Consider the following 26,654-nt stretch of genomic DNA (forward strand, 5'->3'; position numbering starts at 1 on the left):
CCGTTAGAAAGTACTCACATCCCTAGACTTTTCCCCCAGATGGTTTTGTTACAGCCTAAATTTAAAATTGATTGAATTAACATTTTTGGTCGCTGGCCTACATCCATAGTGGAATTGTTTTTTGTTTTTTTACAAACAAAAAAAAATGTAAAGCTCAAATGTCAGTCAGAGTATTCAACCCCTTTGTTATGGCAAGCCTAAATAAGTTCAGAATTAAACATTTGCTTAACAAGTCACATAATAAGTTGCACGGACTCACTCTGTGTAATAGTGTTTCATTCTTAAAAGTCTAAGCCGTTGGGGGAGGTGGGGGGTCTAAGCTGACATATGGAATTGTTTTAAGATGGTCATACTATGGATCATTTAGCTATTTGATTTTGAATTTTAGGACCAATTTAGATATAATGAAAAGAAAACAAATAAATTATTTTATCAAATATGACCGTCTCAGGAAACTAGGCGTATGTCACAAGTCACGACTAAACAGGAGAGCCGTTTGAACGTGTTTTTTATCAAAATGCGTTTTTTGGGCAGAAATGCCTTCTCGAACATGTGAACTTTCATGTGCCTTAATAACAAACGTGTATGCCATCTGTAAATACGAATAAAATTGTTTAATTAGGAGCCTAATTGGTTAAGCCACAGGAAAAAAACAGCAACCTTCCCGCTAGCCATGATTGGCTGATATAATGAGTGGGCTGGACATGCCGAGAGACGAGTTTGGATTGGTCTGCCACATAGCACGCATCTGTCAATTTGAGCAGGTCAGGTAATCCTGTAACGCAGCTTTTTTTTTTTTATGTATAGCGTATTACATTTTAGAAAACTCCAGTATGTAAGTATCCATTTCAACAGAACATCACTGCAACAAATGTTTCAGATCACTCTCTTCTGAGTGTACCAGAGCGCAGAATAACTGATACATTTACGAACGCTCCATACTGGTTGAAAATGGCCAGTGTCAGTAAACGTTGGCAAAAAAAAACATAATTCAATTGTTGCCAGGAGCACCGTTACAGTCACCAACGCTCTGGATAACATGAAAACAGCCTAACCAGCTCTGCTAGGGTGAGTAAAATGGTCCGAGTTTGGGTAGGGGCCAAAGCTTAAGATGTATCTTATGGCAATGCACACGGTCCGTGTGAACTGGAGTAACTTGACACAACAACAATGGGCCAAGCAAGCTGTACATGCAAAACGGAAACGACACAGGACGTCTTATTTAGTGAAAGGGGTTGCAGTCTGCCGTGAAGCTTTCATACATGATATGGGTAAGAGTCTAGTTACAGTTAATTATGATTTCTAATTTTGTCAAAGTTGTTTTCATTGCAAGTTAAAGCTTGCTGTTAGCTAGCCAGCTGAAGATCGATGTTTGGCTTGCCAGCTAACATTGAATCCATTTGATTAACTTTAACTAGCTATGACAATCGAATTATGTTGCTAGTACTCCGGTTTGGGATTATAGTTCATTTTTTAGCTTGCTAACGTTGGATGGCTTGCTTCCTAACTTACATGTATGAACTGTGTGTAACGTTTGTGATGTTTTCTCAGAATGCCATTTCGCATTGCTTGTTATAGCCTAATGTTAGCTAGCTAACATTGAACCTATTTTGTTAACTTTAGCTAGCTATGACAATAGGTTTGTATTGCTAGTAATCTGTGGATTGGGATTCTGGTTCATTGTTTAGCTACCTAGCTAGATGTCTAAACAAAAGACCCCAAGTTAAAGGTTGCTGTTAGCTAGCTAACGTTAGCTGACGTTAGATGGCTGGCTAGCTAACATTAAGTGTATGAACTTTGTGTTACGTCAGTGATGTTTTCTTAGAACTAACCAGCTAACATTGAACCTAGTTGGTTAACTGACGTTAGATGGCTGGCTTGCTAGCTAACATTATGTGTATGAACTGTGTGTAGTGATGTTCTCAGAATGCCATTTCACATCTATTGTATAATAATGCTAAAATATTTGCATCTGTAATTTGTCTTTCAGCATCAGTAGAACATGCCACCAGTCATACAAAGATAATGGTCTAATACCTCCCATCTAAAAGAGAGCTGGCCCAAGCAAGCACAGGTTAAACCTGAATCATGAGGACATGCAGAGAGTGGTGAACTTCATCAATAACTACGCAGAGGATAATGTAATAGTATTACCAGGACGCCACCCAGGACACAAACACTTTGGTGGAAAGCTGCTGCCATCCCATGAGACAAAAGCAGCAGAGTGGCGTCTCTACAAAGAATCGATGACAACACTTGATATGTAAAGCATAAACACGTTTTGATTATTTAATTGCAATCCAACATGATTGGCACTACTTTTATTGATCTCACATTATTTCTGTATTTTCCAGAGGTACGTGTAGTCAGGCGGTCTTCCTTCAGGAATCTGTGGAGAAAATTGCTGCCCCACATCTCAATTTTAATCCAGACATTTTCCCTGACACGCAAAAGTACTTGTAACATTTTGACAGGAAAATTGTCCAATTCACACACTTATCAAGAGAACATCCCTGGTCATCTCTACTGCATTTAATTTGGCAGACTCACTAAACACAAACGCTTCGTTTGTAATTTATGTTGGAGTGTTGGAGTGTGCCCCTGGGTATCTGTCAATAAAAAACAAGAATTGGACTGTCTGGTTTAATAGAAGGAATTTTTTATTATTTATACTTTTACTTTTGATACTTAAGTATTTTTTAAACCAAATACTGTTAGACTATTACTCAAGTAGTATTTTACTGTGAGACTTTTGTCATTTTCTATTAAGGTACTTCACATTTACTCAAGTATGATAATTTACTACTTTTTCCACCACTGGATGTGGCTGGGAGTTTATTGCATTTCTTTCACATGACCCCATCAATTTAGACAAGTGTGTCTGGGTAAGCATCACCTAATATTTTTATCTGAATACTTTCTGTTTACCTGGAATTTTTCCTTACTGTAGGTTAATACTACTTTTAGTCTTAATCTTTACTGCACTAGTCACTGTGTAGCACATGACCTCACATATGAATCCTTAAAGATATGGGCAAAATGGGTGTAGACAAAGGAGAGCTCTCCAGTAGGTACCAAAATAATCAAAGGCCCTTTTCTCAAAAGTGAGTTTACAAGTTTATCAACTTTCAAAGCAGAATTACTTTCCCATTGTTCCTCAAAAATCCAGCGTATGATATACCATTTTGTAGCTCTGAGTCTCTACTTTTATCCAAAGTAAAAAAAAACAATTTCAAATTTTGCTACATAAGACCGAATCCAGGTTGTGAGTCACAAATATTGAATTTGGCCTTTACTACTATAGCCCAGAGAAACGCATTAAATAACACATTCATAAATGGCAAAAAAGATAGTAAAAAAATAAATCATAAGAAACAAGGATGACATGTTTGTCCTATATCTAGGAGATATAAGGCCAGGAAATATACTGCTCAAAAAAATAAAGGGAACACTTAAACAACACATCCTAGATCTGAATGAAATAAATAATCTTATTAAATACTTTTTTCTTTACATAGTTGAATGTGCTGACAACAAAATCACACAAAAATAATCAATGGAAATCCAATTTATCAACCCATGGAGGTCTGGATTTGAAGTCACACTCAAAATTAAAGTGGAAAACCACACTACAGGCTGATCCAACTTTGATGTAATGTCCTTAAAACAAGTCAAAATGAGGCTCAGTAGTGTGTGTGGCCTCCACGTGCCTGTATGACCTCCCTACAACGCCTGGGCATGCTCCTGATGAGGTGGCGGATGGTCTCCTGAGGGATCTCCTCCTAGACCTGGACTAAAGCATCCGTCAACTCCTGGACAGTCTGTGGTGCAACATGGCGTTGGTGGATGGAGCGAGACATGATGTCCCAGATGTGCTCAATTTGATTCAGGTCTGGGGAACGGGCGGGCCAGTCCATAGCATCAATGCCTTCCTCTTGCAGGAACTGCTGACACACTCCAGCCACATGAGGTCTAGCATTGTCTTGCATTAGGAGGAACCCAGGGCCAACCGCACCAGCATATGGTCTCACAAGGGGTCTGAGGATCTCATCTCGGTACCTAATGGCAGTCAGGCTACCTCTGGCGAGCACATGGAGGGCTGTGCGGCCCCCCCAAAGAAATGTCACCCCACACCATGACTGACCCACCGCCAAACCGGTCATGCTGGAGGATGTTGCAGGCAGCAGAACATTCTCCACGGCATCTCCAGACTATGTCACGTCTGTCACGTGCTCAGTGTGAACCTGCTTTCATCTGTGAAGAGCACAGGGCGCCAGTGGCGAATTTGCCAATCTTGGTGTTCTCTGGCAAATGCCAAACGTCCTGCACGGTGTTGGGCTGTAAGCACAACCCCCACCTGTGGGCGTCGGGCCCTCATACCACCCTCATGGAGTCTGTTTCTGACCGTTTGAGCAGACACATGCACATTTGTGGCCTGCTGGAGGTCATTTTGCAGGGCTCTGGCAGTGCTCCTCCTGCTCCTCCTTGCACAAAGGCGGAGGTAGCGGTCCTGCTGCTGGGTTGTTGCCCTCCTACGGCCTCCTCCACGTCTCCTGATGTACTGGCCTGTCTCCTGGTAGTGCCTCCATGCTCTGGACACTACGCTGACAGACACAGCAAACCTTCTTGCCACAGCTCGCATTGATGTGCCATCCTGGATGAGCTGCACTACCTGAGCCACTTGTGTGGGTTGTAGACTCCGTCTCATGCTACCACTAGAGTGAAAGCACCGCCAGCATTCAAAAGTGACCAAAACATCAGTCAGGAAGCATAGGAACTGAGAAGTGGTCTGTGGTCCCCACCTATTGGGGGTGTCTTGCTAATTGCCTATAATTTCCACCTGTTGTCTATTCCATTTGCACAACAGCATGTGAAATGTATTGTCAATCAGTGTTGCTTCCTAAGTGATTTGATTTCACAGAAGTGTGATTGACTTGGAGTTACATTGTGTTGTTTAAGTGTTCCCTTTTTTTTTGAGCAGTATATATATATATTATTTTTTTTTTACTCATATTTAACCCTATTTTGTGTAGGCACAAAACTCCCTTCGTACTTCCATTCATAAAAAAAAAGTACAGGTTACCTTCAGACGAGTCGGGTGTCACTCGTGAGGGTCGTACACCATCGTGTTCGTGAGAGTCTCGCCTTTCCATAGAGTGGTCATAATAGTTTCAGACACTACCAGTGGTGGAAAAAGTACCCTATCGTCATACTTGAGTAAAAGTAAAGATACCTTAACAGAAAATGACTCAAGTAAAAGTCACCCAGTAAAATACTACTTGAGTAAAAGTCTAAAAGTATTTGATTTTAAATATGCTTAAGTATCAAAAGTAAAAGTATAAATCCTTTCAAATTCCTTATATTAGGCAAACCAGACGGTACGATTTTCTTGTTTTTTTTTAATTCATGGAGTGTCAGGGGCACACTCCAACACTGACATAATTTACAAATAAAGCATTTGTGTTTAGTGAGTCCGCCAAATAATAGGCAGTAGGGATGAGCAGGGATGTTCTCTTGATAAGTGTGTGAATTGGACCATTTTCCTGTCCTACTAAGCATTCAAAATGTAACAAGTACTTTTGGTTGTCAGGGAACATGTAAGGAGTAAAAAGTACATTACTTTCTTTAGGAATGTTCTGAAGTAAAAGTAATCAAAAAAATAAATAGTAAAGTAAAGTACATATACCCCAAAAAACTACTAAGTAGTACTTTAAAGTATTTTTACATAAGTACTTTTCACCACTGGACATTAGACATTTCCATGAGAACACCAATTTTAGGGATGTCTCATGGTCTGACAAACACTGCTCTAGCGTTGCCACCTATCACCGCAGATGCGGAAGTGCTACATCAACGTACGCGGTGGATTGAGACACATCCAAGGGAGGAAAAAAAAAAACTCTAGTTTACATTTTTTTATTATGTTACTTTTAAATAACTAACTCATCTCTGTACTCCACATACAATTATCTGCAAGGTCCCTTAATCGAGATGTGAATTTCAAACACAGATTCAACCAAAAAGACCAGGGAAATTTTCCAATGCCTCAAAGAACGGCACCTATTGGTAGATTATTATTTTTTTTAAGTAGACAATGGTGACTTTAAAAAAGGAAGCCTGTACAATATAAAAAATATTCCAAAACATACATCCTTTTTGCAAAAATGCACAAAGTTTTACTGCAAAACATGTGGCAAATTAACTTTTTGTCCTGAATACAAAGTGTTATGTTTGGGACAAATAAAATACAACACATTACCTAGTTTTTCACAGGCAAAATTCTACAGGAAATCCTGGTTCAGTCTGCTTTCCACCAGACACTTAAAGATTACTTCACCTTTCAGCAGGACAATAACTTAAAACACAAGGCCAAATCTGGCAGGAACCTGAAAAATGGTCTAAGAACCAATTTGACAGAGCTTGAATCATTTTTTTAATAATAATGGGCAAATGTTGCACAACCCAGGTGTGGTAAGCTCTGAGAAACTCACCCAGAAAGACTCTCAGCTGGAGTCACTGCCAAAGGCGATACCACAAATGATTGACTCAGGGGTGTGAATACTAATGTAAATGAGATATTTCTGCATTTCATTGAAATTAGCAAAGATTTCAAAAACATGTTTTCACTTTGTCATTATGGGTTAGATGTGTGAAGCTGGTTGAGAATTTTTTTTTGAATCCAGGCTGTAACACAACTAAATGTGGAAAAAGTCAAGGTGTATGAATACTTTCTGAAGGCACTGTATAGACCTAGCAAACAGAGCTAGAGGAAATGCAGTGTATTTGCTAGTATCCCTGCCACTGACCTTGATCTTAGCGGTGTACTCCCCACGGCCCCCGAACAGGCCCAGCCCCCCCAGCAGGATGTCTGCATCAGCACAGAAGCGGATGGCCTCCACCGAGTGGGCCGAGTAACCCCAGCCACCCCCGTGACCTATGACATTACACAAGAAGTTGCGATAAGTCAGCTCTGCAGCATCATCTGTGCTCATAACAATACAATGAGTTTTACTAGAAGCATCCAGTCACTGCGATATGACATATGAACATATAGTGGAATACTGTTCAAATACTTCCTAAAGCATCCTTGAATTAATGCAACCTTGAATTACAATAAGCTTGAATTGGCACGTTTTTAATATATCACTGGTAATGAAGTATATGTAATGTTGTTTCTGGCTGGAATGTCTTGTAAATAAATTAATCAAACCAAAATCAGGAAAAAGGGATAAGAGAAAAAGTGATAAGAGAAATAGCTGAGTGTGACAAATAGTGAGGAAGATGAGAAATTAAAACCATGATCTCCTGTTAGTCATCAGGAAAAATCCCATGTGTGAAGGTTTGTGTGTGGACTGAGGACTCACTCTCAAAGCGGTTGACCACGCTGTAGTCTTCTTTGGAGTAGACCTTCATAACGGCCTGAGTCTCCTCTTCTGTGCTGGTCACACCCATCTTCAGCTCCTGCATGGTCGCCAGCGTATCCAGGCAACCTGGTCACAACACACACAGGGCACTTCCTGTTAGTGACTAACATTTGTGCTTAACATTATCAGAGGAATTGACACCTCTGTTTATTATTTTGTCTATTTTTGCTATGCTTTTTTTTTAAGTGCTTGGCAGTACTGCTGTAATAGAGCTGTGCCAAAGTGGGTTATAGTACAGAATAATGCTTTTCTTATAGCTAGGCCTTTCTGAAAGTATGTACATGTATAATTTTCCCATGCCCGGAGAGAATAAGATTAAAGAAATAAGATCTAACACTAAGTACTAAAGGTGTTTTCAATAGCTATCAAAAGAAAAAGTCAAAAGTGCTTCAGTGTAAAGAGGAGAGAGGGAGTGAGAGAGACAGTGACAGCAGAGTGACAGAAACACTGATATCAAGGAACATACATTTGGCCAATAGTTGCATTGATGCACTGAGCAGGCAGAGCCATGTCAAATTTAAATACTGAGGCAAATAGTAAAATAGTATGAATCAAATAGCGGACTGTATTTCCTGGCCAAAACATTTCTGGGATAAACACATCCACTTTATATTTTCTTGAAAATAATGGACAACGTGATATTGGCATTATTTCCAAGATAATTGTACAGAGCGGAAGCATTTAAGTGTTTAAGCTGGGTTTTTTTGTGACACTTGTTTGAACACATAAATAACAATAAGCTGATGATTTGCAATTTTGTCTGGCTTAGAAGAGTTGCTGTGTTGTCCGGACACACTGTTAATTACAGTAGAGGAGATCACATTGCATATCATATCATATCATATACATTCTCCTCTTCTGTCTCTGCTGCTAAAGCCACTTTCTACCACTCTAAATTCCAAGCATCTGCCTCTAACCCTAGGAAGCTCTTTGCTACCTTCTCCTTCCTCCTGAATCCTCCTCCCCCTCCCCCCCCCCCCTCCTCCCTCTCTGCGGATGACTTCGTCAACCATTTTGAAAAGAAGGTTGACGATATCCGATCCTCGTTTGCTAAGTCAAACGACACCGCTGGTCCTGCTCACACTGCCCTACCCTGTGCTTTGACCTCTTTCTCCCCTCTCTCTCCAGATGAAATCTCGCGTCTTGTGACGGCCGGCCGCCCAACAACCTGCCCACTTGACCCTATCCCCTCCTCTCTTCTCCAGACCATTTCCGGAGACCTTCTCCCCTTCCTCACCTCGCTCATCAACTCATCCTTGACCGCTGGCTACGTCCCTTCCGTCTTCAAGAGAGCGAGAGTTGCACCCCTTCTGAAAAAACCTACACTCGATCCCTCCGATGTCAACAACTACAGACCAGTATCCCTTCTTTCTTTTCTCTCCAAAACTCTTGAACGTGCCGTCCTTGGCCAGCTCTCCTGCTATCTCTCTCAGAATGACCTTCTTGATCCTAATCAGTCAGGTTTCAAGACTGGGCATTCAACTGAGACTGCTCTTCTCTGTGTCACGGAGGCTCTCTGCACTGCTAAAGCTAACTCTCTCTCCTCTGCTCTCATCCTTCTAGACCTATCTGCTGCCTTTGATACTGTGAACCATCAGATCCTCCTCTCCACCCTCTCCGAGTTGGGCATCTCCGGCGCGGCCCACGCTTGGATTGCGTCCTACCTGACAGGTCGCTCCTACCAGGTGGCGTGGCGAGAATCTGTCTCCGCACCATGCGCTCTCACCACTGGTGTCCCCCAGGGCTCTGTTCTAGGCCCTCTCCTATTCTCGCTATACACCAAGTCACTTGGCTCTGTCATATCCTCACATGGTCTCTCCTATCATTGCTATGCAGACGACACACAATTAATCTTCTCCTTTCCCCCTTCTGATAACCAGGCGGCGAATCGCATCTCTGCATGTCTGTCAGACATATCAGTGTGGATGACGGATCACCAGCTCAAGCTGAACCTCGGCAAGACGGAGCTGCTCTTCCTCCCGGGGAAGGACTGCCCGTTCCATGATCTCGCCATCACGGTTGACAACTCCCTTGTGTCCTCCTCCCAGAGTGCTAAGAACCTTGGCGTGATCCTGGACAACACCCTGTCGTTCTCCACTAACATCAAGGCGGTGACCCGATCCTGTAGGTTCATGCTCTACAACATTCGCAGAGTACGACCCTGCCTCACACAGGAAGCGGCGCAGGTCCTAATCCAGGCACTTGTCATCTCCCGTCTGGATTACTGCAACTCGCTGTTGGCTGGGCTCCCTGCCTGTGCCATTAAACCCCTACAACTCATCCAGAACGCCGCAGCCCGTCTGGTGTTCAACCTTCCCAAGTTCTCTCACGTCACCCCGCTCCTCCGCTCTCTCCACTGGCTTCCAGTTGAAGCTCGCATCCGCTACAAGACCATGGTGATTGCCTACGGAGCTGTGAAGGGAACGGCACCTCCATACCTTCAGGCTCTGATCAGGCCCTACACCCAAACAAGGGCACTGCGTTCATCCACCACTGGCCTGCTGGCCCCCCTACCTCTGAGGAAGCACAGTTCCCGCTCAGCCCAGTCAAAACTGTTCGCTGCTCTGGCACCCCAATGGTGGAACAAGCTCCCTCACGACGCCAGGACAGCGGAGTCAATCACCACCTTCCGGAGACACCTGAAACCCCACCTCTTTAAGGAATACCTAGGATAGGATAAAGTAATCCTTCTAACCCCCCCCTTAAAAGATTTAGATGCACTATTGTAAAGTGGTTGTTCCACTGGATATCATAAGGTGAATGCACCATTTTGTAAGTCGCTCTGGATAAGAGCGTCTGCTAAATGACTTAAATGTAAATGTAATGTAATATCAAACACTAGGCAAAAAGTTAGCTAAATAGTCTGTTAGCCAATATCACAAACAAATTCTACAATAGCAGTTGCTGAAAACAGCTGTTCAAACTAGAAACATGTGGGAGGATTTGACAGCATAGCGCCACTTGTATAATAACTGCAAAATTGACAGAAATTCATGCAATCTCTACAAAAACATATCAACCTTTGCTACTTTTCCATCATTGGACCTGCGTTTACAATGTATCCAATTTCTGTTTGTGTGGTTGTGGGTTTAGCCCTCTGTAACTTTGTAGCAAGTACGGTCTGCATCATTTTGGCCCAGTGAATATGACCCGGGACCCCCTACATTATCAGTAAAAATCAACAGAAAGAGGTCCGTCAAATTCTGATTATACCCAGTATGTGCAGGGCTCCGTGGGAGCGGGTGGTGGTGGTGTGGGAGCCGGCGGGCAGTGCCAGCTCTGGGCTGAGGATGCTGCAGCTGGCCTGGAGGTCCGTGGCCGAGGGCACACGGGCATCGGCTATCACGGCGTTGTAGCACCACATCTCCCTCGATGCCGGCAGAAATCTACAGGTGGGAGGACAGTGAGGAGTTCAAAGATCAAACAGAGGGTATTAAAGGGTGTGTGTGTAAGGTAAAGAGGTTACAGAGCATTCAGAAATAAAAATATTGAAATATACAGGTCGTTCGGAAAGCATTCAGACCCCTTGACTTTTTCCACATTTTGCTAGGTTACAACCTTATAAAACAAATTTAACAAATAGATTTGCAAAATTTCAAAAACCCTGTTTTCGCTTTGTTATTATGGGGTATCGTGTATAGACTGAGGAGGATTTTCATTTAATCCATTTTAGAATAAGGCTGTAACGTAACAAAATGTCGAACAACGGAAGGGGTCTGAATACTTTCCAAATGCACTGTATTTCGTAGACCAGACGTTTCTCAAGGGATAGGCAATATGGCTTAAATGTCATCATATTTTTCTAATTTTTAACAATAACCTTACATTCTAAATACAGTGAGGGAAAAAGTATTTGATCCCCTGCTGAATTTGTACGTTTGCCCACTGACAAAGAAATGATCAGTCTATAATTTTAATGGTAGGTTTATTTAAACAGTGAGAGACAGAATAACAACAAAAAAATCCAGAAAAACGCATGTCAAAAATGTTATAAAATGATTTGCATTTTAATGAGGGAAATAAGTATTTGATCCCCTCTCAATCAGAAGAATTTCTGGCTCCCAGGTGTCTGTTATACAGGTAACGAGCTGAGATTAGGAGCACACTCTTAAAGGGAGTGCTCCTAATCTCAGTTTGTTACCTCTATAAAAGACCTGTCCACAGAAGCAATCAATCAATCAGATTCCAAACTCTCCACCATGGCCAAGACCAAAGAGCTCTCCAAGGATGTCAGGGACAAGATTGTAGACCTACACAAGGCTGGAATGGGCTACAAGACCATCGCCAAGCAGCTTGGTGAGAAGGTGACAACAGCTGGTGCGATTATTCGCAAATGGAAAAAACAAAAGAACTGTCAATCTCCCTCGGCCTGGGGCTCCATGCAAGATCTCACCTCGTGGAGTTGCAATGATCATGAGAACGGTGAGGAATCAGCCCAGAACTACATGGGAGGATCTTGTCAATGATCTCAAGGCAGCTGGGACCATAGTTGGTAACATACTACGCCGTGAAGGACTAAGGTCCCCCTGCTCAAGAAAGCACATATACATGCCCGTCTGAAGTTTGCCAATGAACATCTGAATGATTCAGAGGACAACTGGGTGAAAGTGTTGTGGTCAGATGAGACCAAAATGGAGCTCTTTGGCATCAACTCAACTCGCCGTGTTTGGAGGAGGAGGAATGCTGCCTATGACCCCAAGAACACCATTCCCACCGTTAAACATGGAAGTGGAAACATTATGCTTTGGGGGTGTTTTTCTGCTAAGGGGACAGAACAACTTCACCGCATCAAAGGGACGATGGACGGGGCCATGTACCGTCAAATCTTGGGTGAGAACCTCCTTCCCTCAGCCAGGGCATTGAAAATGGGTAGTGGATGGGTATTCCAGCATGACAATGACCCAAAACACACGGCCAAGGCAACAAAGGAGTGGCTCAAGAAGAAGCACATTAAGGTCCTGGAGTGGCCTAGCCAGTCTCCAGACCTTAATCCCATAGAAAATCTGTGGAGGGAGCTGAAGGTTCGAGTTGCCAAACGTCAGCCTTGAAACCTTAATTACTTGGAGAAGATCTGCAAAGAGGAGTGGGACAAAATCCCTCCTGAGATGTGTGCAAACCTGGTGGCCAACTACAAGAAACGTCTGACCTCTGTGATTGCCAACAAAGGTTTTGCCACCAAGTACTAAGTCAAGTTTTGCAGAGTGGGTCAAATACTTATTTCCCTCATTAAAATGCTAATAAATTCATAACATTTTTGTCATGCGTTTTTCTGGATTTTTTTGTTGTTATTCTGTCTCTCACTGTTCAAATAAACCTACCATTAAAATTAGACTGATCATTTCTTTGTCAGTTGGCAAAAGTACAAAATCAGCAGGGGATCAAATACTTTTTCCCCCTCACTGTATGCTTTATGAGTAGTGCATGACCGTAGCATGGCAACAAATGAATTATAAGGGGTTTTAGTCGGGCTAACTCCACCCTGAATGTTTTATAATGTTTAATCAAACTACAACCAAAAATTAGAGGACCAGTAGTGAAGTAGTCCTATTTGCCACTTTCCAAAGAAATCAAAATCCTCTTTTGCCTATAACTTTGCTACTACACATTTCTTCAATTACAGAACTCAGTTGTATTCCTTAATTTTAAGCATTTTTATCAACTTGTTAATTTCACACTCATTTAATACCATTTACACAGTCACATTTATTTTATCCCTGTGAATTGTTTTCATCTCTCTATACCAGGGAAGGGCAGCTAGCTTTTAACCATTTACAAAAAAATAAATATATATATGCAATTTAGAAACTTGGTTGTGCATCAGTAGTCAATTAGCCCATGCCAGCAAAACATCTAGCGGTCAGCTATCTAAACTTGTAGTAAGCATGGTCGAATTACAGATCGGGGTGGGGCCCATTGATCATCACTTATCATATTAGAAACTGCAAACATTTGCCTCTTGAACCCTGTCAAGTGGGCGCAACAGTGTCTCTACTTCCTAAGGCGGCTGAATAAATTCAGCATGCCGCCTCAGGTCCTCTCGAAATACTACTGCTGCGCCATCAAGAGCATTCTGACCGGCTGCATCACAGACGGGAATTGGTTCATCCATGACCAGAAAGCACTCCAGCGGATGGTGAAGACGGCCCATTACATCACTGGGAGTGTGCTCCTACCCATCAGGGACATACAGTACCAGTCAAAAGTTTGGACACAATTTCTCATTCAAGGGTTTTTCTTTATTTTCTACATTGTAGAATAATAGTGAAGACATCAAAACAAATGAAATAACACATATGGAATCATGTAGTAACCAAACAAGTGATTGGTACAAGCATACTACTTCAAAGCAGCCACCCTTTGCCTTGATGACAGCTTTGCACACACTTGGCATTCCCTCAACGAGCTTCAACTGGAATGCTTTTCCAACAGTCTTGAAGGAGTTCCCACATGTGCTGAGTACTTGTTTGCTGCTTTTCCTTCACTACGTGGTCCAACTCATCCCAAACCATCTCAATTGGGTTGAGGTCGGGGTGATTGTGGAGGCCAGGTCATCTGATGCAGCACTCCATCACTCTCCTCCTTGGTCAAATAGCCCTTACACAGCCTGGAGGTGTGTTGGGTCACTGTCCTGTTGAAAAACAAATGATAATTCCACTAAGCACAAACCAGATGGAATGGCGTATCGTTGCAGAATGCTGTGGTAGCCATGCTGGTTAAGTGTGCTTTGAAATCACTGACACAGTTTCACCAGCAAAGCACCCCCACACCATCACACCTCATCCTCCATGCTTCACGTGGGAACCACGCATGCGGAGATTATCAGTTCACCTACTCTGCGTCACAAAGACACAGCGGTTGGAACCAAAAATAAAACATTTGGACTCAACAGCCCAAAGGACAGATTTCCACCGGTCTAATGTACATTGCTCATGTTTCTTGGCCGAAGCAAGTCTCTTCTTCTTATTGGTGATGGCTATTTAAATAAAGGTGAAATATATATATTTTTTAAATTGTCTGGAACCTCGTGTTGTGGCCAAGGAGCTTTCACTCAGATGGAACCAGGTTTCAGCTGCTGTGCAATGTTGACGTCCTTCCTCTATACTAACCAACCAAAATTGGTTCTGTGAAAGTTCCCAGACCATTTGTTAGGTCGCGGCAAATTTTCTCATAACACAAAACTGTACAATCGTGCTGATGATTATAATATGTTTGTATAAAACATTTGTCTGACGTTGCAAGAACATTCCTAGAACAGATGAAACATCTGTTCTTTAAAAAGGTTCCCAGACTGTTTCATTACGTTGTGGGAACAGTCTGGTGAGAACATTGTGAGGACATCATAAAAGGTATTGTTGGATTCGGGCTAAACTTTGAACATTGAGATATTAAAAACATGGTAGAATAGAAGATAAGAAGTGAAAGAGACTGGGTTCTATGTCAGAAGTTAATGGTTTTCTGTGGAAAGACAAATGGCTTTGGAATGTGTTGGTTGGAGATCTTGGAAACTAACCATGTCACTAAGGGAGAGAGGGTAATGTATAATGTTTACATTATGTCAGGGTATGTTACTGAGGGAGAGAGGGTAATGTATAACGTTTACTTTGTCAGGATATGTTGTTAGCCATCAGGGATACTCTGGTAAGAGAGGAGACAGTTTTGTATCAATAACCATGACAGCCATGAGGTGGGGAGGAGTGAGCACTTTGGGGTAGAGGTCTGGTTAGATTTAGTGAGGAAGAACAGATATCGCTAAGGTTTTGTCTAGCAACAGAGATGCATTGGATGTTCAGTTGTGGAGGAGACTCAGCCTAGGAGAAAGGGTTAAATATCAGTGCTTGTGTGAAATGTTTTTTTTTTTTTTTTTAATTACAGCAGTAACGACCCTTTGGGAAGAATTAAACTTGGTTAAGCTTCTCTAGTGTCTGTAAGTATTACATTTGGTTAAGCTTCTCTAGTGTCCCTGAGTTATTTACTCTGAAAAACAGTATGTTCCCAAAACAAAAACTGTCCAGTTGTGAGGTTGATTCTACAACGTTTCTTTGAGGGTGCAAAAAAAAACATTCAGCTGATGTTACAAGAACATTCCCAGAAAACATTTTGTCAGTTCTTTAAATGGGTCCCAGAATGTTTCTTTAGGTTGTGGGAACATTGTGGGGATATGGCAAAACACTAAAACTGTCCAGTTGTGCTGACATTCAAATAATGAGGGTGCACAAAACATCCCTCTGATGTTGCAAGAATGCTGACAGAAAAGCCTTTGAGTTCTTTAAGGTTCCCAGAACATTTAATTAGCTTGTGGGAACAGCGTGGGTATATTATATGGGATAGGTTCCCAAAACACAAATTATCCTCAGTTGTGATGACATTCATACAAAGTTAGGTTGCACAAGATATACCTATAATGTTGACAGAACACCTGGTCTAAGTTCTTTAATTAAAGGCTCCCAAAACATTTCTACATTTTTTTTTATTCACCTTTATTTAACCAGGTAGGCCAAAGTCTATATACAGTTTGTGCAAATGAGGTAAGATAAGGGCAATAAATAGGCCATAGTGGCGAAGTAATTACAATTTAGCAATTAAACACTGGAGTGATAGATGTGCAGAAGATGAATGTGCAAGTAGAGATACTGGGGTGCAAAGGAGCAAACAATAAATACATAACAATATGGGGATGAGGTAGTGGGATGGGCTATGTAGAGGTGCAACTATCTGTAAGCTGCTCTGACAGCTTATGCTTAAAGTTCGTGAGGGACATATGAGTCTCCAGCTTCAGTGATTTTTGCAATTTGTTCCAGTCATTGGCAGCAGAGAACTGGAAGGAAAGGTGGCCAAAGGACGAATTGGCTTTGGGTGTGACCAGTGAAATATACCTGCTGGAGCGCATAATTTAGTCATGGGAGTTGTCAGGGATGTTGTGAAAATATTATTGTCATATTCATGGGTTGCACAGAACATTCCCACAACGTTTCACAATTGCCAAATGTGTTTAAGGTTTAACATAATATTCCATTGATGTTCCCGCAGTATACATTTTTACCTTGTGTTAGTTTCTAACTCTGTTTATTTAGAACCTAATGGACAACTAGGAAAAGCTCAAACCAAGTTTATTTACAGACTGGGTCAAACAGCTGCAAAGACAAAGACATGTTTCCACACGCACATATATTTATACCCTCCACTGGGCGGAGTCAACTCCTTGCACATCTAGACAGCCAATACATCTCTGTTGCTTGGCAGGAACTTAAGTGAAGCCTGTTCTCTCACTTCACCTGACCTCGGCCAAAATTCCTCACACCACCCCAACTCAAGGCTGTCCTCCCTTAACGATTGACTGAAACCAGACCATTGCACTTCTCTCCATAGGATACCTGAGATTTAACAATAACATGTTCTTCCTGCACTCCCTTTTCTCAGTAGATTTCCATGCCCTCAGATCTAATATGGTATCATGAATAAGGATATATCATATTTCAAGTTTAGAAGTTAGTACCCAACACTTGTCTTGGAGATCCTCTAAACATTTCAAGAACATTTAGAATGTTATATTTATGTGTTTACCTTAATATTACCACAACATTCTCAGCATGCACATTTGTAGCTCCTTAAAGATGCACTATGCAGAAATCACGTCACCATTTCCTGATAGCAAAAAATTATAATGATTTGCCTAATTTCAGTTTGTGAAAAAACAAGAAAGTACAGTTGAAGTCAGAAGTTTACATACACTTTAGACAAATACATTTAAACTCAGTTTGTCACAATTCCTGACATTTAATCCCAGTAAAAATGGGATTAAAGACCCTCTTTTAGGTCAGTTAGGATCACCACTTTATTTTAAGAATGTGAAATGTCAGAATAATAGTAGAGAGAATTATTTCAGCTATTATTTCTTTCATCACGTTCCCAGTGGGTCAGAAGTTTACATACACTCAATTAGTATTTGGTAGCATTGCCTTTAAATTGCTTAACTTGGGTCAAACGTTTCGGGTAGCCTTCCACAAGCTTCCCACAATAAGTTGGGTGAATTTTGGCCCATTCCTCCTGACAGAGCTGGTGTAACAGTCAGGTTTGTAGGCCTCCTTGCTCGCACACACTTTTTCAGTTCCGCCCTACATTTTCTAAAGGGTTGAGGTCAGGGCTTTGTGATGGCCATCAATACCTTGACTTTGTTGTCCTTAAGCCATTTTGCCACAACTTTGGATGTATGCTTGGGGTCATTGTCCAGTTGGAAGACCCATTTGCGACCAAGCTTTAACTTCCTGACTGATGTCTTGAGATGTTGCTTCAATATATCCACATAATTTTCCTACCTCATGATGCCATCTATTTTGTGAAGTGCACCAATCCCTCCTGCAGCAAAGCACCCCCACGCTTCACGGTTGGGATGGTGTTCTTTGGCTTGCAAGCATCCCCCTTTTTCCTCCAAACATAACGATGGTCATTATTGCCAAACAGTTCTATTTTTGTTTCATCAGACCAGAGGACATTTCTCCAAAAAGTATGATCTTTGTCCCCATGTGCAGTTGCAAACCGTAGTCTGGCTTTTTTATGGTGGTTTTGGAGCAGTGGCTTCTTCCTTGCTGAGCGACCTTTCAGGTTATGTCGATATAGGACTCGTTTTACTGTGGATATAGATACTTTTGTACCTGTTTCCTCCAGCATCTTCACAAGGTCCTTTGCTGTTGCTCTGGGAATGATTTGCACTTGTCGCACCAAAGTACATTCATCTCCAGGAGACAGAACGCGTCTCCTTCCTGAGCGGTATGACGGCTGCGTGGTCACATGGTGTTTATACTTGCGTACTATTGTTTGTACTGATGAACGCAGTACCTTCAGGCCTTTGGAAATTGCTCCCAAGGATGAAACAGACTTGTGGAGGTCTACAATTTCTTTTCTGAGGTCTTGGCTGATTTCTTTTGATTTTCCCATGATGTCAAGCAAAGAGGCACTGAGTTTGAAGGTAGGCCTTGAAATACATCCACAGGTACACCTATCAGAAGCTTCTAAAGCCATGACATCATTTCCTGGAATTTTCCAAACTATTTAAAGGGACAGTCAACTTAGTGTATGTAAACTTCTGACCAACTGGAACTGTGATAGTGAGTTAAGGGAAATAATCTGTCTGTAAACAATTGTTGGAAAAATTACTTGTGTCATGCACAAAGTAGATGTCCTAACCGACTTGCCAAAACTATAGTTTGTTAACAAGAAATTTGTGGAGTGGTTGAAAAACAAGTTTTAATGACTCCAACCTAAGTGTATGTAAACTTCCGACTTCAACTGTATATTGAAGAGAATGATTGTACCATGTAAACCGATGTGAAATATCTAATCAATAAAAAAAAATTGAATTTTCAGTTGTTTGAAGCGGGTTTACAAAACCAAAAGTTAGACACAAAAACTAAACTTGAGAAGCATAGAAATAGCGCACATAGAACAGATCTACCGCTTCTTAGACTCGTTTTCAATGAGAATGACAGAAACGACACACATCTAAGTGAATTTGGTCGGGTAGCCCGAAGTTATATTGCAGCTTTAAAGCAGATTTCAATACATACCCATGATGTTTCCGTCCAGATTGAACGGTAATTCACATTTTAGGACTATTGATGGTGTGATATAGCGGCACATGGCATTTTTATTTCATTCATAGGACATTTGAACAGCATTTAATTATTATGATTTTTTTTTTTATCATCATTGTTTAACCTCTTGGGGCTAGGTGGGACGCTAGCGTGCCACCCGTGGTGCACTCCATCAACAGCAGGTGCATTTCAAGAGCGGCAAATTTGAATCCAAATAAATGTCAAAATTCAAATTTTTCAAAAATACAACTATGTTACACCATTTGAAAGATAAACATCTCCTTAATCTAACCACGTTTTACGATTTCAAAAAGGTTTTACGGCGAAAGCATAAATTTAGAGTATGTTAGGACAGTACATTTACAAGAGTTGTGTGTAATGTTTTGTCAAGTCAAAGACAGGGTCACCAAAACCATAAAACCAGCTAAAATGATACACTAACCTTTTACAATCTCCATCAGATGACACTCCTAGGACATTATGTTAGACAATGCATGCATTTTTAGTTCTATCAAGTTCATATTTATATACAAAAACAGCGTTTTACTATGGCATTGATGTTGAGGAAATCGTTTCCCTCCAATAACCGGCAGTCAAGTCAGCGTCACAAATTAAATAATTAAAATTAGAAAACATTGGTAAAATATTATATTGTCATTTAAAGAATTATAGATTTACATCTTTTGAACGCAATCAACTTGCCAGATTTAAAAATAACCTTACTGGGAAATCACACTTTGCAATAATCTGAGCACTGTGCCCAGAAAAATACGCGTTGCGATACAGACTAGACGTCATGTTGGGGAGATCTAAAATCGAAAATACTATGTAAATAATCCATTACCTTTGATTCTCTTCATCAGATGTCACTTCCAGGTATCACAGGTCCATAACGAATGTAGTTTTGTTCAAAAAAGCTCATCATTTATGTCCAAAAATCTCCGTCTCGTTAGCACATGATGTAAGCCAGCCGGACTTCTCGTCATGAACGAGGGGAAAAATATATTTCCGTTCGTTCAAACATGTCAAACGTTGTATAGCATAAATCATTAGGGCCTTTTTAACCAGAACATGAATAATATTCAAGGTGGACGAATGCATAGCCTTTTATAACGTATTGGAACGAGGGTACCCAACATGAAGTAGCGCCAGGTGTCTAATGGGACATCACCGTTCCATGGCTCTTGTTCGGTCAGATCTCCCTCCAGAAGACTCAAAACACTTTGTAAAGGCTGGTGACATCTAGTGGAAGCAATAGGAAGTGCCAAAATATTCCTAAACCCCTGTGTTTTTCAATGGGATAGGTTTAAAGTCAATACAACACATCAGGTATCCACTTCCTGTCAGAAAATGTCTCAGGGTTTTGCCTGCCAAATGAGTTCTGTTATACTCACAGACACCATTCAAACAGTTTTGGAAACTTTAGAGTGTTTTCTATCCATATATAATAAGTATATGCATATTCTAGTTACTGGGTAGGATTAGTAACCAGATTAAATCGGGTACAGTTTTTTTATCCAGACGTGCAAATGCTGCCCCCTAGACCCAACAGGTTAATCATATAAACACAACCATATTTCTTACACTTCATACTGTAAGAGGTCATACAAGAAGTTTTGTAGTGATTCCTATGTTGTTGATGTAAAGAATATTTGTTGGCTCTGTGGTATGTAATAATGAGCAACCAGACGCTGCACTTGACACATTTATGAAGTGAATTATCCCACTTACTAATATGCATGAACCCATTAACCTGTTAGGGCTAGGGGGCAGTATTGACACGGCTGGATAAAAAACGTACCCGATTTAATCTGGTTACTACTCCTGCCCAGTAACTAGAATATGCATATAATTATTGGCTTTGGATAGAAAACACCCTAAAGTTTCTAAAACTGTTTGAATGGTGTCTGTGAGTATAACAGAACTCATATGGCAGGCAAAAACCTGAGAAGATTTCATGCAGGAAGTGGCCTGTCTGACAAGGTGTCGTTCTTCTTGTCTCTGTTTATTGAAGAGTGAGGATCTTAGCTGTCCCGTGACACTTCCTACGGCTGCCATAGGTTCTCAGAAGGCGGCAAAACGCTGAATCGTGGCTTTGCAGGCTCTGGCTGAAACAAAGTAGCGCGTTTGGGTAGTGGCTGGTTACAGTACTGTGAGACTCAGGCTCGTGCCCGCGTCGACCGAAAGCTTTGTTTTCTTTCCTCTGTTTAGCTAAATGGACATTCCCGGTCGGAATATTATCGCTTTTTTACGAGAAAAATGGCATAAAAATGGATTTTAAACAGCGGTGGACATGCTTCGAAGTACGGTAATGGAATATTTCGATTTTCTTTGTCACGAATTGCGCCATCCGCGCGACCCTGATTTACCATTTCGGATAGTGTCTGGGACGCACGAACAAAACGCCGTTTATTCGGATATAACGATGGATTATTTTGGACCAAACCAACATTTGTTATTGAAGTAGCAGTCCTGGGAGTGCATTCTGACGAAGACAACAAAAGGTAATCAAACTTTTATAATAGTAAATCTGATATTGGTGAGTGCTAAACTTGCCGGGTGTCTAAATAGCTAGCCCGTGATGGCTGGGCTATGTACTTAGAATATTGCAAAATGTGCTTTCACCAAAAAGCTATTTTAAAATCGGACATATCGAGTGCATAGAGGAGTTCTGTATCTATAATTCTTAAAATAATTGTTATGTTTTTTGTGAACGTTTATCGTGAGTAATTTAGTAAATTCACCGGAAGTTTGCGGGGGGTATGCTAGTTCTGAACGTCACATGCTAATGTAAAAAGCTGGTTTTTGATATAAATATGAACTTGATTGAACAAAACATGCATGTATTGTATAACATAATGTCCTAGGGTTGTCATCTGATGAAGATCATCAAAGGTTAGTGCTGCATTTAGCTGTCTTCTGGGGTTTTGTGACATTATATGCTAGCTTGAAAAATGGGTGTCTGATTATTTCTGGCTTGGTACTCTGCTGACATAATCTAATGTTTTGCTTTCGTTGTAAAGCCTTTTTGAAATCGGACAGTGTGGTTAGATTAACGAGAGTCTTGTCTTTAAATAGCTGTAAAATAGTCATATGTTTGAGAAATTGAAGTAATAGCATTTCAAAGGTTTTGAAAATCGCGCCACAGGATTCAACTGGCTGTTACGTAGGTGGGACGAATTCGTCCCGCCTGCCCCAGAGAGGTTAATACAATGACTGTAAAAACTGTTAAATTCCTGTGGATTGCTGAGCAATTTAAAAATTGTATGGTTGAGAGGGATGAGGCAAAATAAATGGCAAATAAGTCTCTCTGCACAACCGATTGTCATCGAACTGCAAATAGAGAAATTATGTGACTAAACTGAATGAGAAGAAAATACACTATGAAAAAAAAAATCTGGGGCAAAAAGGCAAACTTCATTCATTGCATCAGATAGCTCATTGATCACAAAACCCACTGATATTGCCAACTACTTCAATAACTTTTAATTGGCAAGATTAGCAAACTTAGGCATGACATACTAGCAACAAATGGTGACACTACCCATCCAAGTATAACTGATCAAATTATGTAAGACAAGCATTGTAATTTTGAATTACGTAAAGTGAGCGTGGAATAAGTGAAACAAATATTGTTGTCTATCACAATGACAAACCACTGGGGTCTCACAACTTGGATGGAAAATTGGATAACAGCGGACAATACTGCCACTGCTATTTGCCATATAACAGTGGCTAGAAAAAGTATGTGAACCCTTTGAAATTACCTGGATTTCTGCAGAAATTTGACGACCAATTTATGCAGAAATCCATGTATTTCCAAAGGGTTCACATACTTTGTCGCCACTGTATTCAATCTAAGCCTACTAAAAAGTTTGTGCCCTCAGGCCTAGAGGGAAGAAAAAGTAATTTTGCTCCCCAAGAATAGTAAAGCCCCCTTTACTGCCTCAAATAGCTCAACAATCAGCCTGTTACCAACTCTTACTAAACTTTAAGAAAGAATTGTGTTTGACCAGAGAAAATGCTATTTTACAGTAAACAAATTGAAAAGAGACTTCTAGCAAGCTTATTGGGATGGACATTCATCAAGAAAAACACTTCAGTCAGTCATTTGTGAGAGAGAAATTGATAAAACGATTGTTGGGGCTGTATTGATCGACTTCAGTGTGGCTTTTGACATTATCAATCATAGTCTGCTGAGAGAAAAACGTGTTATGGCGTTACACCCCCTGCTATATTGTGAATAAAGAGTTACCTGTCTAACAGAACACAGAGGGTGTTCTTTAATGGAAGCCTCTCCAACTTAAGGTATTTCCCAGGGCAGCAGCCTTACATTTTTCAATCTTTACCAATGACATGCCACTGGCTTTGAGTAAAACCAGTGTGTCTATGTATGCGGATGACTCAACATTATACACGTCAGCCACTACAGTGAGTGAAATCACAACACAAAGAGCTGAAGTTAGTTTCAGAGTGGGTGGCAAGGATTAAGTTAGTCTTAAATATATCTAAATCTTGTAATAATAATGTGGAAATTGAGCAAGTTGATGTGACTGTAATGGTCAAAACATGTTGATACAACAGTAGCTAAGACATGGAGAAGTCTATCCATAATAAAGTGCTTTTTAACAACACTATCAAGAAGGCAGGTCTTACAGGTTCCAGTCTTGTCGCACCTGGACTGCTGTTCAGTCGTGTGGTCAGGTGCCACAAAGAGGGATCTCGGAAAATTACAATTGGCTCAGAACAGGGCAGCACAGATGGCCCTTAAATGTACACTACCGTTCAAAAGTTTGGGGTCACTTAGAAATGTCCTTGTTTTTGAAAGAAAAGCAGTTTTTCCCATTAAAATAACATCAAATTGATCAGACATTGTTAATGTTGTGACTATTGTAGCTGGAAATGGCAGATTTCTAATGGAATATCTACATAGGCCCATGATCAGCAACCATCATTCCGGTGTTCCAATGGCAAGTTGTGTAAACTAATCCAAGTTCATCATTTTAAAAGGCTAATTGATCATTAGAAAACCATTTTGCAATTATGTTAGCACAGCTGAAAACTGTTGTCCTAATTAAAGAAGCAATAAAACTGGCCTTTAGACTAGTTGAGTATCTGGAGCATCAACATTTGTGGGTTCGATTACAGGCTCAAAATGGCTAGAAACAAAACTTTCTTCTGAATCTCGTCAGTCTATTCTTGTTCTGAGAAATTAAGGCTATTCCATGCGAGAAATTGCCAAGAAACTGAAGATCTCGTACAACGCTGTGTACTACTCCTTTCACAGAACAGCGCAAACTGGCTCTAACCAGAATAGAAAGAGAGGGAGGCCCCGTTGCACAACTGAACAAGAGGACAAGTACATTCGTGTCAAGTTTGAGAAACAGACGCCTCACAAGTCCTCAACTGGCAGCTTCATTAAAAACACCCGCAAAACACCAGTCTCAATGTCAACAATGAAGAGGTGACTCCGGGATGCTGGCCTTCTAGGCAGAGTCCCTCTGTCCAGTGTCTGTGTTCTTTTGCCCATCATAATCTTTTATTTTTATTGGCCATTCTGAGATATGGCTTTCTCTTTGCAACTCTGCCTAGAAGGCCAGCATCCCGGAATCGCCTCTTCACTGTTGACTTGACACTGGCGTTTTGCAGGTACTATTTAATGAAGCTGCCTGGTATAACTAAAAACACTATAACACTCTGAAAGCCTTCATTGGCATCACACCATATGGTGCCATTTCATTTGTTTCAAAGCTTTGAGGGAGAATCTCAGACAAAGAGATTACCGTAAAGTCTGACTTCCATGCATGTATCAATCCTGGAGGCCAAGTGATTGTCTCAGCCTCCAGTATTTATGCTGCAAAAGTTTGTGTCGGGGGGCTAGGATCAGTGTGTTATATCTGGAGTATTTCTCCTGTCTTATCCGGGTCCTGTGTGAATTTAAGTATGCTCCCTAACTGTCTTCTCTCTGAGGACCTGAGCCCTAGGACCATGCCTCAGGACTACTTGGCCTGATGACTCCTTGCTGTCCCCAGTCCATCTGCTGTCCCCAGTCCACCTGCTGCTGCTCCAGTTTCAACTGTTCTGCCTGCGGCTATGGAACCCTGACCTTTTCACTGGACGTGCTACCTTGTCCCAGACCTGCTATTTTCGACTCTCTCTCTACCGCAACTGCTGTCTCGAACTCTGAATGATCGGCTATGAAAAGCCAACTGACATTTAATCCTGGAGGTGCTGACCTGACTTCTCTACAACCACTGTGATTATTATTATTTGACCCTGCTGATCATCTATGAACGTTTGAACATCTTGGCCATGTACTGTTATAATCTCCACCCAGCACAGCCAGAAGAGGACTGGCCACCCCTCAGAGGTTTTAGGCTGGGTTTCTGTTTAGCAATTTGTGACATCGACTGATGTTTGATTGAAATTTGACTGATTGATTGCAGACATAGGATTCCTGAAGACTTGGCAAAACTTGGTGCCACACTGGTTATGCCTCCCTTTCTCAAGGCATCACCTTTCAGGACATTCAGTCGAGAGGGCCAGACAGTTGTCTGCCTTGAGAATTCATGTGGAGCAAGCCATTGAGAAAATTAAGATTTTTGACATCCTGCAAAACCCTCTTCCACTGACTTTGGACATTTTAACAATTTGCTGTGCCTTGAGAAATCTTAGACCTAAGCTCATTGAATAACTGTGTGTGTGCGTGTTACATGACAATTCAATATATTGTTCAACCAATAAATTATTATATATAAATCTTATTTGAGTTATTCTGTGGCATTTGTTGAATTTGATATATCATATTGACATTCCATGAATGTAAACACCATTTTAAGATTCAATGTAATGTGGTATGCTCAAATGCAGGCCTATATCAAAACAGAAACCTACACAATAACTGGGGGAGCTATCCTCTTAGCCCAGTGTTTTTTTTTTTTTGTGCATTTTGACTTTTGGAAATAAATTAAAAGAGTAATATAAACATAAAACAATGGATTGTGTGCCAATTCCACGCACTGGCAGCTGAACCCTATTCTCAACTGACTAGTAGAGCATGTTTTGACAGTGGATTTAGAAGTGGATACTAAAAAAATCTTCACCTGAACCCTCCTGCATCAATTTACATAATTTGTATCCTTTTGGGTTGACACAGTTCAGTGTTGTGGTAAAGAAAACTCTAAATCAGTCACCAACGATAAAAAGCAAGAATTCAGTTGGTGAGGGATGAATATCGCACCATTCCTGATAGAGACCTTGAACAGTATGAATATGTAAATACATTGTTAAAAGAAATAATAAAATGTTTTTTCTTAACTAGGCAGTTGATATGTCAGTAAAAAGTCCAGTGGAGTATGAACAGGGTGAATAATTATTTTGGTGAAAAATATGATTGAGTTATTGACACACGTTACTATGCAACATAAATTGGTTAAACCACATTTCATTCCCCGTGGGGTCAATTAATCAATATTTAGACTAAAGATTGCCTATAAAATAAGGTGTATAATAGCAATTAAATGTTTTTATTTATTTATCATCTCAAAATGTTGTCTGAAAATGATGGAAGAACCTAGATAATTAGAAAACTGGCAAACATTGGCTAGCTACTTCCAGACCCATAATTAGAAAACACCCCCAC

The 26,654-nt window shown here is 40.9% G+C and overlaps 1 protein-coding gene across 1 annotated transcript in view; it reads right to left on the minus strand.

Moving 5' to 3' along the window:
- The window catches only part of LOC100380858 (E3 ubiquitin-protein ligase MYCBP2), a 356,005-nt gene that overhangs the window by 147,424 nt on the left and 181,927 nt on the right, over positions 1-26,654 (minus strand). The window contains 3 exon segments of the mRNA XM_045707688.1: positions 6,807-6,934; positions 7,365-7,490; positions 10,638-10,810. Of these exon segments, the coding sequence (XP_045563644.1) occupies positions 6,807-6,934; positions 7,365-7,490; positions 10,638-10,810 (427 nt within the window).

The sequence above is a fragment of the Salmo salar genome, chromosome ssa25 (assembly GCF_905237065.1).
Source record: "Salmo salar chromosome ssa25, Ssal_v3.1, whole genome shotgun sequence".
NCBI lineage: Eukaryota > Metazoa > Chordata > Actinopteri > Salmoniformes > Salmonidae > Salmo > Salmo salar.